At 43.9% G+C, this 18,175-nt stretch overlaps 1 protein-coding gene across 2 annotated transcripts; it reads left to right on the top strand.

Annotated features, from left to right (window-relative positions):
* On the top strand, positions 1-18,070 carry fam20b (FAM20B glycosaminoglycan xylosylkinase). 2 transcript variants are annotated; one of them, XM_030372697.1, is made up of 9 exons: positions 1-215; positions 1,237-1,791; positions 2,196-2,443; positions 8,204-8,290; positions 8,381-8,490; positions 11,678-11,849; positions 12,405-12,596; positions 16,508-16,567; positions 16,750-18,070. In XM_030372697.1, exons 2-9 carry the CDS (start codon positions 1,663-1,665, stop codon positions 16,979-16,981), a joined length of 1,230 nt encoding a protein of 409 aa, XP_030228557.1. In that variant the 5' UTR covers positions 1-215; positions 1,237-1,662; the 3' UTR covers positions 16,982-18,070. The 2 variants fall into 2 exon arrangements, with proteins under 2 accessions (XP_030228557.1, XP_030228556.1); XM_030372696.1 differs by having other exon boundaries at positions 2-215; positions 1,415-1,791.
* Positions 18,071-18,175: the final 105 nt, after the last annotated feature.

Genomic DNA, 18,175 nt, shown 5'->3' with positions numbered 1-18,175 from the left:
CGGGGAAATTGCACTCTAAAATCGCCATCAAGGAAGAGGTTCGGAAGTGGACACGCCAGGCCAAGGAAGAAACCGATGGAAAGGCTGCTACCAAAGGGATGCGAAAGAATATACGTACTCGCAGCAGTATGGCCCTATTTATACAATTTGTAGTTGTGTAGCTCTGACTATTTTTAAGGTCTTTCGTTTCACAACGCGGAGCCACTGGGTTTAAGGTAAGTGTGTTCCGTAGTCCCTAAACATCCCGACGCTATAGCTAGCTTGCTATAATTGCTAACCTGTACAACAAGGTGTGCATGGGGTTCATCGCCAAGCACTGTCCACGTCGTATGGACGTAAAAACATTAACATTAAAGATCACACAGTGTCCGATTGTACACACAACGTTGGAAGTCGTTGAAGCGTTTTATCTTTTTAGACACGTCCACGTCACCTTTCAATGTAACGTTAAACGAATGTTTGACTGAGTGCTGAACGACCCACCGTGAAAGACCAATTGTAAGGTAGAGGCGGCCAATGCCTGCGTGGCCGGATCTGCCTATAACGAGGCGTGTGTGAAGTAAGCAAGCAAGTTTGTTTCCGCGAACCAGCCGGTAGTCATCGTATTTCGTTGATCTAGGGCAGGACTTGAATCTCCACTCCAGTGTCAGTTAGGTGACACCGGACGTTGGCGCGTGTGAGACACTGTTTATGCGTAAGGTGTGGGCTACACGTCAAATAGTGTACCGGGCCACATAGAAGTTAGGATCACTGCTGCCCTAATTCCGATCAGTCAAGCGGCCACAGCCAGAAGTTGGGACGATTTTGTTTCCCGTATTCAGAAAATGGTGCACTTGTCATCCACTATTGCGATGACAAGCGCCCCTTTATCCTCTACAAGGGGAAATAGGGGCTTTCCTAAGTGTTAAGGGTTTGGTTTAGTGATAATATCGGTCTTTACCCCTAGTCGTCGTTATAGGAAGAACCCACAGTGCGGGGGTTGAAACAGTGCCTTGTACTGAGAATATTGCAGGGCTCGAACAAATCAATGGGAGTACAATACTGAGCATTGAATGAATTCTGCATTCAAATGGTGTCTTAATACCACGTCACATGCGTACACAATGACCGTATCACAATAGCCGTCATAAGAAATGTTATGCCTCCTTAATAGCTAATAATACATGGCTGATGTGAATTGGTTTCTTTGCATGTGTAGTTTGTTTTCTGATGGTACATTTGCTCTGACCAAACCAGGTCTTTCTGCTTCAGTTACTTATGCTGGACAGGCTTCCACTGTGCTGCAGTACTGGGTCACTTCCTGCCCCAAAGGGAAAGCAGACGAGAGGGGCAGCAAAAAAAACCGATCAGCCGGTATGCTATGCATATTATTGACTACATTCCTATCCTCTGTTTCCGTTTTCTTTCCTCCCAGGCTTTACTGCTTCCTCGTCCGCCTTCTCTCTCTCCTCCACTCAACTTTGACTTAAGTCCACCTAGCTCTGGTTTCCAGGCGCCGGTCTCCCGTCCTTCCCAGGGACGTTTGTGTGAGTGAGGGGAGGGGGGCAGGCAGGAGAAGGACAGTGTCATGTTGGCTGTCCTTCGCCGTGGGTGAAGAGGAGGAGGGATTGACAGGGGGGGACGTGCGTCGCCAAAGGCCGCTCGTGGCTGGTTTCAGCTGACATGAAGCTCAAACAGCGCGTGGTGCTACTGGTCGCCTTGCTGCTGCTGCTGGGCCTGGGCAAGATCTTCCTGCTGGATGGAAGTGAGGGCACCGCAGCCAGCCGCAGAGACCTCCGGGCATTTCGCAAGGTCAGCGAAAGGACAGCATTTTCATCAATGCAAACACAGACATAATAATAATAATAATAATAATACATTTAATTTAGAGGCGCCTTTCAAGACACCCAAGGTCACCTTACAGAGCATATAGTCGACAAGACATTGTGGAAAAATAAAAATAAGTAAATATAATAAATTAAAATAAATAAAACAAAAACAAGACAAAACAAAACAAACAAACAATCAAAACAGTTATCAGTTAGACGTTGTGTGCGAGTTTGAACAGGTGAGTTTTGAGTTGTGACTTGAAGGTTGTAATGGTGTGATGACATGTGCCTCAGCATAAAGGACGAGGGTTATCTTCATCCATCTTAGCGATTCCGTGTGTGTGTGTGTGTCCGTCCGTGTCCGTTTGTTTCTGTGTGCATCTCCAGATGGAGGCGGGCCTGACGCTGTCCCGCACCGCCCAGCTGACCCACACGCTTCAGTCTCCCTGGGAGATCGCCAGCCAATGGGTGGGCCCGCGGGAGGTGTACCCCGAAGAGACCCCTGAGCTAGCGGCTGTGCTCACGTCCCTTAGCACGGCCAGGATCGAGCGGGCCGATGTGGGCTACAAGGGCACCCAGCTCAAGGCTCTGCTGGTGCTGGACGGTGGGCAGAAGGTGGTCTTCAAGCCCAAGAGGTGAGTGGTGGATGGTAGTGGTATTTTTCGCCTTGACAGGAAACCCTCTTCTTTCTTCTTTCTTCCAATTTCCAGTTGACGCATGTCCAGGTAAATTGGCTGCAAAACACATCACATGTTACTATCGCCTTGCCGAGTTGCAAGGTATTTATGTCTGATCTTAGTACTGCAGTATTTTCCACTCTGTATTTTCCACCTTCCCCGTCATAGCAGAGAAGCTCTCAATAGCCACATAATCATAAAAGCAAACCATAGCTCACACAACGCAGCCAACCAAGGCTCACTACTGGCCTGTTAAGCAAGACGACTTTATTTATACACCACTCTTCATACACAAGGCAGGGTCAAAGTGCTTCACATATAAACATTGTCATTAGGGATGGGGATCATTAATATTTATTGATATCGATACCATTTTCGATACTCCTTAACGATCCGAGTCTTTATCGATACCACTATCGACACTTTTCTATTAATTGGTGGAAATACGAAGCGTTTTGAGGGATGAGGAAAATATTTAGGAAATAAATACTTGCATTTTAAATTAAATATGTAATTCTTAATAAATATTGACATCAGTAGTTTTAGTTATATAAACTAAAATGATTAGAGCACTATACAACTGTATTAGTAATACAGAAACATGAGTTATACAGTATTACTAATGTTCCTCACCAAAAACTCAAATTACCGTTTATTTATGTTACATTTGAACGCATCATGATAACCTAACAGTCGTTTTACTGAGCCAACCTCAACACATCATCATGCAGCACATCTGAAAGTTTATTAACTTTTTAAGATAACTAGCTTGTATGCTGCTGATTACAACACCGATTTCACAATTGACTTCACTTGTTTTACTTGTAATACCTGTTTGCTTACAATTCCATTAAAAAACATTGGTGGACTAGCTGCTGTGATTTGATTTGATTTAAATGCCGTGACGCGACTTGAGGGACACAACGTTACGTTACAAAAATAGTAATAAATGAACGACGGGACTCGATAGTGGTATCGATAAGCCCAAACGTTAATGTTTTTCGGGTTTTGAAAAAAGTGGAACCGGGTCCTTGATATAACCGGGATTCGATCCCTATCCCTAATTGTCATACAATAAAATAATAAAGGAACTTGGTCCTTTCTCTGGGACACCAACCCGACCTAAAGGCAATTTTCTGGGACTCCAACCCAGATCCTGGGACTCTAACCCAGACAGAACTTGGGTCTGTCTGGGTCTGTCTAACCCTTATCCTTTCTCTCTGGTATCAGATCATACATCTAATAATAATAATAATAATACCTTTCATTTGTAGAGCACTTTACATTCGAAAATCTCAAAGTGCTACAGAAAAAAAAGGGTTGTTCAAACATATAATACATATACAGTAAAAGAGAAATTAGCAAAAGGCATTTTGAAAAGATATGTCTTAAGGTTTAGTTTAAAAACAGCTGTAGTCTTTGGGGCCTTCAGGTGGTCAGGGAGGGCGTTCCATAGTCTTGGGGCAGCAGCCCCAAGACTAGGCTGATGCAGAGCGAAGGGTGAGTGAGGTGGTCTGGGGGGTGAGGAGCTCCTGGAGGTAGGGGGCGGCATGTCCGTGGATGCACTGGTGGGTGAGGAGGGAGACCTTGTATTCAATTCTGAATGTGACGGGGAGCCAGTGAAGGGATTTCAGGATGGGGGTGATGTCATATTTGCGCACCCTCATCAGGATCCTGGCAGCGCTGTTTTGTATGTACTGGAGCATCTGGATGCTCTTGCCAAAGATCCCGATGAGGAGTGCATTGCAGTAATCCAACCTGGAGGAGACAAAGGCTAGGAAGTGGCTCTCTGCATCTGCCTAAGTGAGTGTAGGCCGGAGTTTGGCAATGTTTTTAAGGTGGTAGAATGCGGTCTTGTGGAGGTGATTGATGTGGTTGTCATAGTTCAGTTGCTGGTCCATTTTAATACCCAGGTTGGTGACGGATGTGGAAGGGGGAATGTTTTGGCCAGAGAAAGTGTTATTGGATGTGGGAGGAGCGGAGCTGATGTGGTGTGCCGATGAAGATGGCTTCTGTTTTAGAGCTGTTAAATTGAAGAAAGTTGAGCTTCATCCACGCCTCTATCTCCTCCAGGCAGTTGGTCAGTGTGGATGTTGGCAGGGGGCAAGAAGAAGGGGGGGTGGTTCTGAGGTACAGCTGTGTGTCATCAGAAGGTTCAGGAGACTTCTCAGGGACTGGTTGTAAAAATCCACTGAGTCAGTAACAGAGAGGCAGTCATCAGAGCCAGAGGAGAGAAGTTGGAGATCCAGGGCCAGGGATCCGTGTCGATATTTTGTCGATATGTTTCTGAAGTGGATCTGTCGCTTTGGTTTGGTGTGGGGGGAAGAGAAGGCCAGCTCCATTGACACAATCTTGTGGTCTGAAACACCAAGATCGTAGACCTGTAGGTTGCTGATGGGAGCGGAGTTTGAGATGACCAGGTCAAGTGTGTGTCCCCTGACATGTGTTGGGACATCGACATGTTGTTGTAGGTTGAGGGAGTTCAGTAGCTGAAGAAAATCAGCAGCGTAATGACATGAGGGGGTGTCGACATAAATATTTAAATCGCCCAGAATTATGGTGTTTGCAGATGTAGTTCAGAGTGTTGTGAGGAGATCAGACATTTCCGGCATGAAAGCATAGTTGGGTTTTGAGGGCCGGTAGATGAGGAGCACAATCTCTCTGGTAACAATAGAAAATAAAGGCAAAGTTTAAAAAGCATTTTAGAAAGTGTATTTAAGATTTAGCAGAAAGCTAAAGCAAACATTAATGTCTTCAGTCTTGTTCTAAAAGTGGTCAGAGTTGGAGCAAGTCTTAATTCGCCAAGGAGTTTATTCCAGCTATTGGTTGCATAGTAACTAAATCCTGCTTTCCCATGTTTTGTGTTTACTCTGGGGATAATTAACAGATTGGTCTCAGAAGATCTTCTCAAAGAATATGTTGATTGTATTTGACAAAAGAAGGCTATTAGGACGTGGTAGGTTCGGACCTTTCTTGGAAGGAATTTTTAGTAACTGGACCTTGTTCAATTTTAATTGAAGACCCCTGGTCTGCAGTGTTGAATGAAGCACTGAGGTCTAGTAGCATTAGTATTGAGGTTTTGCCAGTCTGTGTTAAGAAGGCTGCGTTGACAACGTTAATAAGGGTGGTCTCGGTGCTGTTAAGGGGTTGAAATCCTTATTGAAGGTGTCATAACAAACAGTTGATGCCAGGAAGTGATTAAGTTTGCTGGAGGACAAGTTTCTCACTGGTTTTACTTATGAAGGGTCGATTTATATTGGTAGTTGTTAATAATAGAGGCATCTAGGCTCCGCTTATTTAAAAGGGGTTTAATAACTGCAGATTTCAAGGCTTTTTGGAAATTGCCTGAGAGAGTTGTTAACTATTTGCAATATGTCTATTGCTAGGCACTCAAAAACATTCTTAAAGAGGTTGTTATGTAAAGTATCAAGGCAACAAGGAGTTTTAGCGTCTATGTTAGGCCACGTTACTTTTGCCTGAACAGGGTGGTAGTCCAACCTTTTTGTTTGAAGTGGAGATATATTGATAGCACGTCTGATGCCTTCAATTTTATTAGTATAAAATGCTGAAAACTCATTGTATTTATGTGTGGAATGGAGATCAGGTGGAACTGTGTTGGGGGTTTGGTCAGTCTGTCAACAGTTGCAAATAGGCTTTTTGCATTATCGGTATTGGTTTTAATGATATTGGAGAAAAATGTTTCTCTAGCACTTATTTTGCTAAATTGTAGGCATGGAGGTTCTTTATAGATGTCATGGTGAAAATAAATAACCCTTTGTTTTACCCCAGATGCGTCAACCTTCCTGCATTCCTTTTTCTGGGCTGTTACAGGAGCAGCTTATCTCCAGGGTGCCTTCTGCTTTCCAGAAATCGTTTTAACCTTAAGGTGCAATGACATCTATGATTTCAACATTTCTAAATAAAGTTTTCTTCAAGATCATCAGCAGAACATGGGTTTAGAGGTGGTAGCAAGGAGATGGCCTTTTTAAAAAGTACATTAGAATGTTCATTGATATACTGTATTTTGTCTGTATGTCAGGAATAAAATATATATTAAAGAAAACACAAAATTGGTCACAGTGAAGGATCAGTCACGGGGAGATCAGAAACATTGAGGCCCTTTGTGATAACCAGGTCTAGAGTGTGCCCCTTACAAAGGGTAGCCTCTTTCATATGTTGAGACAGTTCAAATGTGTCCAAAATGGTAAAGTTTTTTTGCACACTTTCATTCAAATCATCAGTATCAAAATTGAAGTCACCATTTATAGCTAGACATTATATGTGGTTGGCCTGTAAATAATTAATAGGAGAACTCTGGGGGAGCATTTCAATACAGCACAAAGGTATTCGAATGATGGAAAATCCCCTTCAGTTTCCCCTGAAATACATTTTTAAATATAGCAGCAACCCCTCCAACTCTATTTTCAGATCTACATTCATCCAAAAAGTTATAGTTGGGAGGAGCTTCCTCTATCAGAACGGTTGCACTGTTATTTTGTATACTGTGTCTACCGCTGAACCCTTTTTTATCTCAGTAATGCTCAGGACTACTATCAGTACGGTGGGGGGGGCTGGGGCGCCCTCCACATGGGTGTTATCCTGTGGCCATGACGTGGCCATGCTGTCATTGACTAGGGGTGTGCCAAATAATCGTCATGACGATGCATCGCGATTCTAATTTTCACGATCTACTGCATCGATTGTTGACGCCAAGAATCGATTATTAATTTAAATTTTTTTTTTTTTATTTTTTTTTATAGTTTTATAAAGCCTATTCACTTTTTGTGGCATCAGTTTGTCCTCTTATGTTTATGAAATAATATTGTTATTATAATGGCAGCTACTTCCAAAAGGGGAAATGTTTGAATGTTTTCATTTCATTGGTTTAAAGGACCACTGAGGCCATGTAAACGGCACTGATTATCCTTATGTTATTTTAAGTTTTATAGATCCTTAGCACTTCTTGTCAGTGTATCCAGTAATAGTCGTTTCAATAAATACAGCTATGTATGAATTGAGTTGCTTTGAGTTATCAATTGAACACACTATCCAGATCATACACAGCCAGTCAGCCACTGGTAATGGCTTAATTTCACTGAACAGTGTTCAGTGAAAATTCGCAATGCATCGCAATGCATCGCAATAATTCAAGTATCGCGATGCATCGTGATAGAATCGCATCGTGGCATGTGAATCGTGATACGAATCGAATCGTGACTTCTTTGGCAATACCAACCCCTATCATTGACACAGATGCAAGTTTGATGCCAACATATTCCATTGTCTTAAATTCAGCTGGAAAATCACAAATTGAGGAGACAGTGGAGCTGGAGTTGTTGTGGCTTTGGGAGAGATGAGGCTGGAGGTCATCGTCGATGGGGGAGTGCGGAGGAGGGGGGGTGGCCGTTCCTCGCCAAGCCAGCATCAGTGATGGGGGGGGGGGGGGCATGGTGTCGATGGCTGCTGACGGGTTGTTCAAGGTCTTCGGTCTGTCTGCTATCTGTGTCAGATAGTGGCAGAGTAGATGTGTGGGGGAGGCTGTAGTCTCGCTTCTTCCTCAACAGTTTTGAGTCAAACCTGTTTGGGTGTAGGCTATCTGCTCTGAAAAGATATTATCCAATAAAGTTGTTAGCCAATGCTAAATAATGAAAGATAAGGGTGGGGAAAAAAGGGGCACGCTTATTGTGTGACCTCAACAACTCCTCCGTCTTTCCACAGGTACAACAGAGACTATGTGGTGGAGGGGGAACCGTACGCAGGCTACGACAGACACAACGCAGAGGTGGCTGCGTTCCACCTCGACAGGTATTATTCCGTCACCCATGTGGGGTGGGGGGGGGAGGAGGGTGGTTTGTTACTTTCGGCCTCACATCAAGGCTGCTCTACTTGCCACAGGATCCTGGGCTTCAGGAGAGCGCCCCTAGTGGTGGGAAGATTTGTCAATCTGCTCACCGACATCAAACCCGTGGCCACGGATCAACTGCTGAGCACGTTCCTCACCCAGGGTACATGCTCCTTCCTGTTTCACACCAGGCTCTAAGTTCTGTGTACTGTGGGTGTTTCTCGTTCTAAGTGATAAGGGGTGGGTGTGTGTGTGTGTGTGTGTTGGATGGCCATCAGGGGATTTCAGCCTCTTCTTTTTGTTTAAAGGTCAGGTTGTAGGTCAATGTGTTTGAGGGAATGTATGAAAGTGTATCCGTTCATCTCCCCCCTCTTCATAGGCCTGTGGTTGGGTATTTCTCAGCACTGCCTAGTCAACTTGTCCTTCTTTTGCCGTTTTCCACCACCCACTGGGCCCAGTCCTAGTTCTTCTATGAAGTACAGTGTTTCCCCTAGATTGGTTTAACCACTAAGAAAACCGAGAAAAACCTAATCAGGCGAGGTGAGTGAGATGGCATATTGGTGTGGTCGGCGTTCGGTCAGATAAGGGACGGCAATTTATATTTGTGTTCTAATTTATGTTCACTTGGTTTATAAAGACTTAAAACTAGTCATCACGCGGAGAGACAGACTTGTCTCTCGAGGAGAGTCTGACCTATTATTACGAAATCTGTTATATGTAAGCTTTTGACGGCAGGAAGGTGCGCAACAGATTTGTTTTGGATACCGGATCATGGCCTATTTTAGTTATTGAACAGGCAAACAAACGTCTCAAAATCCCACCCACCTATCATAATCCCCCTCAGGGGTTAAAACAAACTTTTTTCACCACCGTCCCGGAAACGTCCTGAAAAACCTTTTGAACCGTCCAGAATCGTCCCTAATTTTCCCAAAAATCTTTTTTACATTTTGAGTTGTTACTTACTGATAATATAATAAAAACACATTACATCATGTTGATAAAATAATATATTTGTTTCCAGACTAGATTTGTTTAGCTTCAAAATTACAAGTAACACCCTCAGTCACAGAACTGTGGTCTACTCCACCATTTAGTGACTGCATGAGGCTGTTTCAAGCCTCCATGTCCATTTCAAGGGGGGGGGGGTTCCCCTTGAGCAGCTTTGGGTTTCATTTAGATGTAAATGTGACGGCTCTGCGGTTCCAGGGGCGGGGGGGTAGAGGTGTTGCTTCGCTGTCTCCACAGAGACAACGCAGCATTATCATGAGCAGTTATAACTGGAGAGAAAGTGATATCTGCGAGCTCTCAGGTTCGTCCCGAGGTCGTCCAGGGAGAGATTATTGATCCTCCCGATGACAATTAATTACTTCCCCGGAACGACGGGACGTCGTTAGTTTTATTCCCTGATCACCCTTATCCACAAACAGCCATTTGAGACCATATTTAACACTAGGAGAAAAATGTAAACTCCAGTCCAATTAAATCCTCTAAATACATAGGATGTGTTGTTGAAAGTATGGAACATACGCTTGTCTTCACTGAATTAGGGCCGCAACAACGAATCGTTAAAATCGATTACTAAATGCTTTGGCAACGAATTTGGTCGTCGATTCGTTGTGTCGCGCGATTAATAAGTTACTCATGGGCGCAGCACTGTTTACAGCCAGCCGCCGACAGGTTGGTTCGTGGTTCATGCACGCGTACAGCAACCTTTAGTGTGAGCGACCACAGCTTGTATTTTGGTCATATCTTAAAACTGGACTGTAGGCCTACATAAAAGTGTTGTACCTTCACTGTCTTTGGGTTAAAAAAACTCCTTCAACTCCGTATCCGTCTAGTCAAACCGAAAACTCTGTCAGCTGCTGCTGTTGCAGACGTTGTGTAGACGGGCTCGGAGTCGGCACATCGCGTGCATTAACAGTCATTCAAAGCAGCGGTAGTAATCACACAACCGGACGGTGTAGAAAGTCCCGTCAGTTAAAATGTTAATGCAGTTTTTAAATCCATGTTAAAATCGGCAGGATAAAGAGCTAGTTAGCTTAAAAAAAAAAACGGACCAATGTGTTCAGGTCGGCTCTGTAATATGATTGATGCGTTCAAATGCAACAGAAAAAAAAAAATAATAATTGAGATTTTGGTGAAAACTTGTTTCCCAGTAATATAAAATAGAATTATGAGCTGTTTAATGTCCTATCTTGAACTATCATCTTATCAGCAATATTACAAGTTCTGTTTCAAAGAGTCTCGAAAATGGTATCAATAGGTTTGACCGGTTAACCATGGACATCCCTTATATACATATAAAAGTATGTCATACATTTTGTGTTATCCCAGTTATGTTTTTTTAATTTTTTTATTATTTAATATACATTTTTAATAGTTCCGGGACGATGGAGCAATAACCTGGTGTTTTTACACTTCAGTCTGCACTGTGAATTTGAATTAATGTTCAGTTTTTGAATAATGATGCGGCAATTCCAAATATTATTATTTTTTTATCCTATTTGATTAATCGAAAAAATTATCGACAGATTAATCGATTATTAAAATAATCGTTAGTTGCAGCCCTACACTGAATAGGTTTAGTATTCCATCAAAAATAGTTTTGGGAGGAGGGGGGATATATCCTTTCATATCCCCCCTCTTCATAGGCCTTTGGTTGGGTATTTCTCTGCACTGCCTAGTCATCACGTCTTACCTTTGCCATTTTCCACCACCCACTGGGCCCAGTCCTAGTTCATCTATGAAGTACATTGTTGCCCCTACAATTTTTTTCAGCCCTGGTGGTATGCACCGAGAAAACCCTTGACGCATGGTGTCAAGATAACGCTGCGTTATTATTGCATTCATTTATTTGAGAATTATTATTTATTTATTTTTTAAATGCATTACTTTGGCCCCGCAAGGCCAAACAATTATCTAATAAATGAATGCAATAAAAATAGTGCAGTTATCTTACCTGTACAATTATATGGGAAACACTGAAGTACGAGGTCCTAAGCTGGCTAACTGAGACAAAAGGTTGTTTTGGAAGCAAATGCGTGTCATCTGTTTTGAATGATGGATTGATTCTTAAAGACCAAGAAGAGCATCTAAATAAGGTTTTAAACACTGTGTGTGTGTGTTGGTGCGTGTGTGTGTGTGTGTGTGTGTGAGACGTGTTTGCTCTCATGTTTGTGTTGACACAAAAACTATAAAAGCCACAGGGTAATCCCTATTGCAACCAAACTAATTACAATGAAAGTATAGGGCATGACATTTAATTCTCTCTCTCTTCCTAGTCTACCCTTTTCCTTCTCCTTTTATACTTTCTCTTCACACCCCCTCCTCTCTCTCTCTCCTCTCTGAAGGTAACAACACGTGTTTCTATGGCAAGTGTTACTACTGTCGCGAGAGCGAGCCAGCCTGCGGCGTGGGAGAGTCGATGGAGGGCTCTGTGACACTGTGGCTCCCAGATGTGTGGCCCTTGCAGAAGCATCGGCACCCCTGGGGCCGCACGTACAGGGAGGGGAAGCTGGCCAGGTACGTGTTCCTGACACCTGTGTAACCGTGACGGCGTTGTCCAAGCTTTATCACGGGTGACTGAGGTCAGATTAGAGGGAGTTTCTGGCTGCAAGTGCATGTGAAGCTGCGCCAAGACTGCTAATAATAATTTAAAAAAAAAAGCCTGCTAGGAAAACTACACAGCCACAGAAACGCTGATAAGCAGCACTAACGCTGTGTTGGCTTATTGCTCCGAAGGACCTTTGACCGATCGCAAACCACGCTGATGCAATTCCCCCGGTTCTCGACTATCCACTGGAATATCCCAATAAGTCTTTGCTTTGGGTCATTTGCTCTTTGCTGGGAAAAACATTAAATGCTATTACAACACGGATAGTGTTCCAGATGTTTGTTCATGCGGGAGAAAAACACTGCACGTGTCTAATATCTTGTGTGGACAGCGGTGGAATTCCCAGGCACCAAGCCTTGCAAGCATGCAGGGCACACCCCCAGGATAGAGAACGTGGGAAAAAGGAAAAGCAAAGTTGCTGAACGCATTTCCTAACCCCCCCCCCCCCCCCCCCCCCCCCCCAGGTGGGAGTACGATGAGAGCTACTGCGAGGCGGTAAAGAAGATGCCGCCGTACGACGCAGGGCCGCGTCTGCTGGACGTCATTGACACATCCATATTCGATTACCTCATCGGAAACGCCGACCGCCATCACTACGAGAGTTTCCAGGACGACGGGGGGGCGAGCATGCTTATTCTGCTGGATAACGCCAAGAGGTGCGTGCAGGATACACGCTGCATCTCTCACTCGCTCTTTCACTCTCTCACCCACGGTAGCAGCAGCTCTAGATCTTTCTGTAGCCTCTTGTGAACTGCAGCAGCTGTGATCCACTAGCAATGATGCCACAGTAGGTCATAGTGCCCCGTTGCATATGTGCAGTGTCAAGTCAGTGCGTGAACTGACAGCCTTTTATCTGCTCGCTACCGTCTGCCTCTTAAACAGTTTTGGATTTCAACCCATATACTTGAGACTGGTTTATCTCGTATTTTGAATACTTAATCTGCAAGTGTCTCTGTGGTTTGGATTGGATTGTAATATACTGGGTTACACTGTAGTGCATCAATTAGATCTTTTGTGAGGAAGAGATGACACCCTATTTGTTGTGCTTGAGTTTAGGAAACCTTCTCTTTTAAGAATGTTCAATACTCTTTCAAGGGTTTGGTTCCTTGATAAAGAAATTGCAATGGATAGTATCTGGAAAGTCTAGAACGAGTTCCTGAATAGAGAGCAGAGTTTCCCTTGTCTGACCTGATTTCAGTGTATTCTTTGGAACTGCTGCCTACACGGTAGTTCTACTGGGTTTGTCGGTTGTGCCTGTGGCAGGTTTTATGTCTTCACTCAGATGTCAAACGCTCAGGAGTCTGGAGATTTATGAATTGTAAAAAATAGCACGCGTGCTCCCTTTGACTGTTTAGTTGTGAACAATATTCGACTAACTAAAGGGAGTTGTTAGTAGACTTCTGCGTTATCACGGAATTGCGGTATACTGAATATATAAAAATATACCAACTTTGGCAATTTTTTGAAGAAGGGTATATAAGAAAATAGTCCAAAATAAAGTCTTCGCCATTGCATTGTTGTTGAGACTGAAATGGCCTCATTCAACAGCGATTAGGGGCTATTTAGACTTTACTTTCAGAATCCTGAATTTATTCTCAGAATTCTGACTTTAGACTCAGAATACAAAATAATTCCCAAATGGCCTGAATCCTCTTTCGGACAACTTTAGGTTTGAAAGTAAATATTTTTTAATGTTGGAAAGATATTGGATATTCAGCAGTTATTGACACTCGAATTACAGCTATCTGACGCTGGAACTACAGACGCGAATACCGGTAGGAGTCCTGTGTGTCTAGTGATATGCATCTGCCCAGGAGACGGTCGGGCAGCCAAACCCCTCTCTAATAGAACCATCATTTGGTCAATAATCCTACACAAGAGGCGAATTACAAAGTGCCCTGCCTTAAACAATAGCCTACCGAAAACGCCATTTACCCAGATACCTCTCACATTAAAAAATGTCCGCAATGGATTAAAATGGCTGTAAAGTGTATCGCGCTGGCTCTACAACAGTAAAAAAAAACCTGCTTGGACAGTGGTGCTCCGGTGTGGGTGGAACTTTTAGACTGTATATGATTTGGACCTAATTTAGGTAAGAAAGGCGCTTATGTCCCATATATTCATTATCCTATATGCCATTAGTATTTAAACCGAGCAAGAAGTTGGCAAATTGCATATTAGACACGCAGCATTGTAGGCTAGACAATGTCATACATGCAAAGAGGCCGTCTGAGACAGCCATGTCATCTTAAACTATAGAATCCGTCCCTAACTCGAGCAAATTCTGTCAACATACTATTGATGGCACCCCTTAAAATATGTGTGACAACTTTAAGTCTAAAGCCCCTATGAAGAACAAGAAACAACTCCCTGTTACTGGTGCATGCCTCCTTATACCACCATAACTAGTGCAAGCGATCTGCAGATTCAAGATGAGAATCTATTCAGGAGTGGCGGCGAGTCTGACATCACCCTAGATAAGATGAGAAGAGCCATTTCTAGTGAAGCATCGCATACATGGGGGAGAGTTGCCCGAAAATGAGGGCAGCCTTCAACAAACTCACCTGTGTTCAACCAACAGATAACGGCCCTTAAGATCCTCTAAACAAACTTCCGTGCCCTGTGTGTCCGAACAACAAATAACGGCCGTTAAAGGAGGGTATGTTTAATATGATATCGAGTTGGGATCTTTATTAGGGAGCAAAAAAGCGCATGTAGACGCATTAGTCAGTATATTTAGTTCATGTCTCGATGAGAACACTGAGGGGGGTGAAATTAGGCTAGTTTTCATTTTATTGGAGGTTAAAATTTATGAATAATTAGGGGTGCGGCCTCTTTAGTGACAGCTAGCCACTGACCCTCACCTCGCCTTGGAGGCTAGTTTTCAGAATTAGCATGCTATCTCCGTCATCTTGACCTTGACTGCGTTCATTCCTATTGTTCATTCCGGTGCCAAGATGCCTTGCACTGCGGTCAACTGTACCAACCGATCGTTTAAAAACGAATGAGCTACGAGCTAATTCAGTGTACGTCACCTAGATGACCGTATCTCCCTCCCCCCGACGTCACATCAATGCCCTTCTTTGGTTAGAGGAAATGAGGCAGAGTCAAACTATGACAAGATAGCAACCTCATAAGCCAAGAGAATTGGAGGCAGTTGGAATAACTGAGGTCTGCCCGGATGCTACATCCATTTTATATACTATCTTTGGTTAAGACACTTATTATACTACCAAAGAAGTGTCGGGCTACTTCTAGCCTTCTAAGCCTTGTTTAAAATAGCGATTTAGTTTTTACCATAACACATGCCCCCATCGTTCCAAGTTTATAGCGTTTTGGTAGAATCTGCTAAAAACAGCCAACTTAAGAATGCATCTACATGCGCTTTTTTGCTACAAAACAAACATTCCAACTCGTTATCATACTAAACATATCCCAGATCCATTTTATATCGGATTTCTCCTTTAAGATCCTCTAAACAGCTTCCCTGACCTGTGTGTCCGAACAACAGATAACGGCTGTTCTACAGAAGATCCTCTAAACATTGTCATTGCTGAGCTGTCCGCATAATCATTATTATTCCAAAATGACGAGCTATCGTGTTGAAATATCGCAATAGAGCTCATAAGTCCGCCCCTTCCGGTAGACCCCCCATGGGACCTCTGACATCGTAAAATACGAATGGGTTTCAATGGAGAGAAAGTTATTATTTTCTGGTCCCAGTCTTATATGCCCTGGATAACACATATGTTGTTTATGGATATAAATTAAAATTGTTCATGCAAAGAAAAAAATAATAATAATCGCGAAGAAGTTTCATGTTAGGTTTTGTGTGAGGCTGTTCTGTGAACTACTACCACCTCGCTGCTCTCGACGCGAATGATAATAATAATAATAATAATAATTGATCAGTTTTTTTATAGCGCTGCTGGTCCTGAAGAGATAGGTTTTATATGATATACGTCACCCCAACTCTTGTACAGACATGGCGATCTCTCTTCTCCACTTCACTGCTTTTATCCAAGGGGAGGATAACGGCATCGAAAGGTAAAACCATTATAAGTCGGGGCACGTGTAGATTTTTCAGTTATGCCGAGATTGTCGGTCTTGTCCACGCCAGTCGCAGGGAGCGTGACTTCACATACGAGACCTGTAGTCTTTCTCATTGCGATAAAACTCTTTACTCTTGGCATGAAAAATTATTATTTAAATCCACAAACAACATGTGTAATCCAGGACATATAAAGAGTGGGACCAGAAAATGATTCCTTTCTCTCCATTGAAACCCATTCATATTTTACAATCTCAGAAGTCCCATCGCCATGGGGGTCTACTGGAAGGGGCGGACTTACGAGCTCTAAGCTCCCAACAGCTGTCTGCCTCTCCATGTAGCTCACTATCGTTCCATAGTTACAAATAGTAGCCAAAATCGTAACGCACAGAATTCTGAAAAACAATTCTTAGGACTCTACTTCCAGCATGGTGGGACGACGGATTGCCCTGGGGCATGGCCCTGGCCGCATCCTGTGAAGGGATTCTTACATTTAATGGTTGTTTTTTCCTGCAGTTTTGGAAATGCCGCTCTGGATGAGCGCAGCATTCTGGCGCCTCTCTACCAGTGTTGTATGTGAGTATACACAAAACTCTATTACTATTACACAGCTTCTACTGTTTAACATATATTGCCCTTCCCGACCTTAAACAAATACCATAAAGATTTTGTTTCCAGCACTCATTGACATCTCTGTCTGTGTCTCTCCCTCTCTCTGTGTGTGCCTCCCTCCCTCCCTCCCTCCCTCCCTCCCTCAGGGTTCGGCTCTCCACCTGGAACAGGCTGAACCTGCTGAGGAGCAGGTCGCTGAGCGCCGCCTTGCGCCAGGCCCTCACCTTTGACCCGCTCCAGCCCGTGCTGGCGGAACCCCACCTAGCGGCCCTGGACAGGCGCCTCGCGGGCGTCATAGCGACGGTGAAGCAGTGCATCGAGTCCCAGGGTCCAGACAACACCCTGATAGAGGACCGGATAAACCTGCCCCATCCCTAGACACCGGCAGGGGAAAACACCACCAGCGTCTGGAGGGGGGGTGGTGGTGGTGGTGGACGTCAGAGCGGTTTTTATGAGGTCCTGTCCTTTTAAGAATTGATACGTTGGTTGGTTTTTAAAACATGGACAGCGGTAAGGCCAAGGGGGGAGCATCTACCCTCAGTCCCATCTGATGTTGTCTGACTCTCTGTGCTGCTGCTGGTGAGTCTGTCCTCAATCAGTTCCTGGGCTCGCCCCAGGTCAGTCGGTCAACTCCAGCCTGCCCAGCGATGGTGACCATTATCTTGTGCCAAAAAAAAAAAAAAACGTCCCAAAACACATCCCTCGCAGATATTTCCCTCTGGTGGAGAAAAGGGAGGTTGTGGGCCAGCCCTGGGTTGTGTTGCGGTGAGAGATTACGCCTCCCAAGATGCACTAGCACCCTGCTGGTGGGAGATGTTTGGCAGCAGCGGTAGTGGACACAGAAACACGGCTCTCTGTGGATTTAAGAAAATGCCACACACAAGCTTTTTCAACTGTATGCTATCAAGATATCAGGTCCGTCACTACCGGTCCTTGTCCATTTCCTAAAATGTATCCCTGAAGCGGACTATAATGGGTGGGGACAGATCAACACTTTTTTTTTCTCCGCTCCCTGCTTACATCCTCGTCAAAGATGGTCTTCCTCCTTTGTTTCGTGAGAGAAAATGTATTCTTTGGGAGCCAAGAGATTCTATTTCTTTTTAAATAGGCCCTTTTTCCCAGATCCGGAAAGGATTACAAATGACTACAAACTGTCCAATCGGTGTGTACATATTACACTTGTTATATAGCATTAATAAAGCTAGCTTGAATATACCTGAAGAGGTATAATACTGTGTGTGTGTGTGTGTGTGTGTGTGTGTGTGTGTGTGTGTGTGTGTGTGTGTGTGTGTGTGTGTGTGTGTGTGTGTGTGTGTGTGTGTGTGTGTGTGCGCATGATTGTCCTCGTCTGTCAGATAAGGTGCCATACATTACAGAATGTGAAAATACAACTGCTACTGACTGGAATTTACGTGGTATCGGATGTATGAAAACATTTTGAACAATAAAGTAATCTATTTCAACAAACTCCTAATATTGTGATGATTTCTCAAATCGTTACCACACACCTGAATCCAGTGGCGGTTTTAGGCACGGTCGACCCGGGCAGACGCCCGGGGCGGCATATTTGCG

Source organism: Gadus morhua, chromosome 12 (genome assembly GCF_902167405.1).
Source record: "Gadus morhua chromosome 12, gadMor3.0, whole genome shotgun sequence".
Taxonomy (NCBI): domain Eukaryota; kingdom Metazoa; phylum Chordata; class Actinopteri; order Gadiformes; family Gadidae; genus Gadus; species Gadus morhua.
This window is presented reverse-complemented; position numbering and strand designations above follow the sequence as displayed.

What these genes read in the sequence shown, in the direction of transcription:
- fam20b (XM_030372697.1), top strand. Translation starts at nt 1,663, where the DNA reads ATGAAGCTCAAACAGCGCGTGGTGCTACTGGTCGCCTTGCTGCTGCTG. An exon ending in ACCTCCGGGCATTTCGCAAG is followed by an intron (nt 1,792 to 2,195) that starts GTCAGCGAAAGG and finishes GTGCATCTCCAG; the next exon opens with ATGGAGGCGGGCCTGACGCT. An exon ending in CTGCTGGATAACGCCAAGAG is followed by an intron (nt 12,597 to 16,507) that starts GTGCGTGCAGGA and finishes TTTTTCCTGCAG; the next exon opens with TTTTGGAAATGCCGCTCTGG.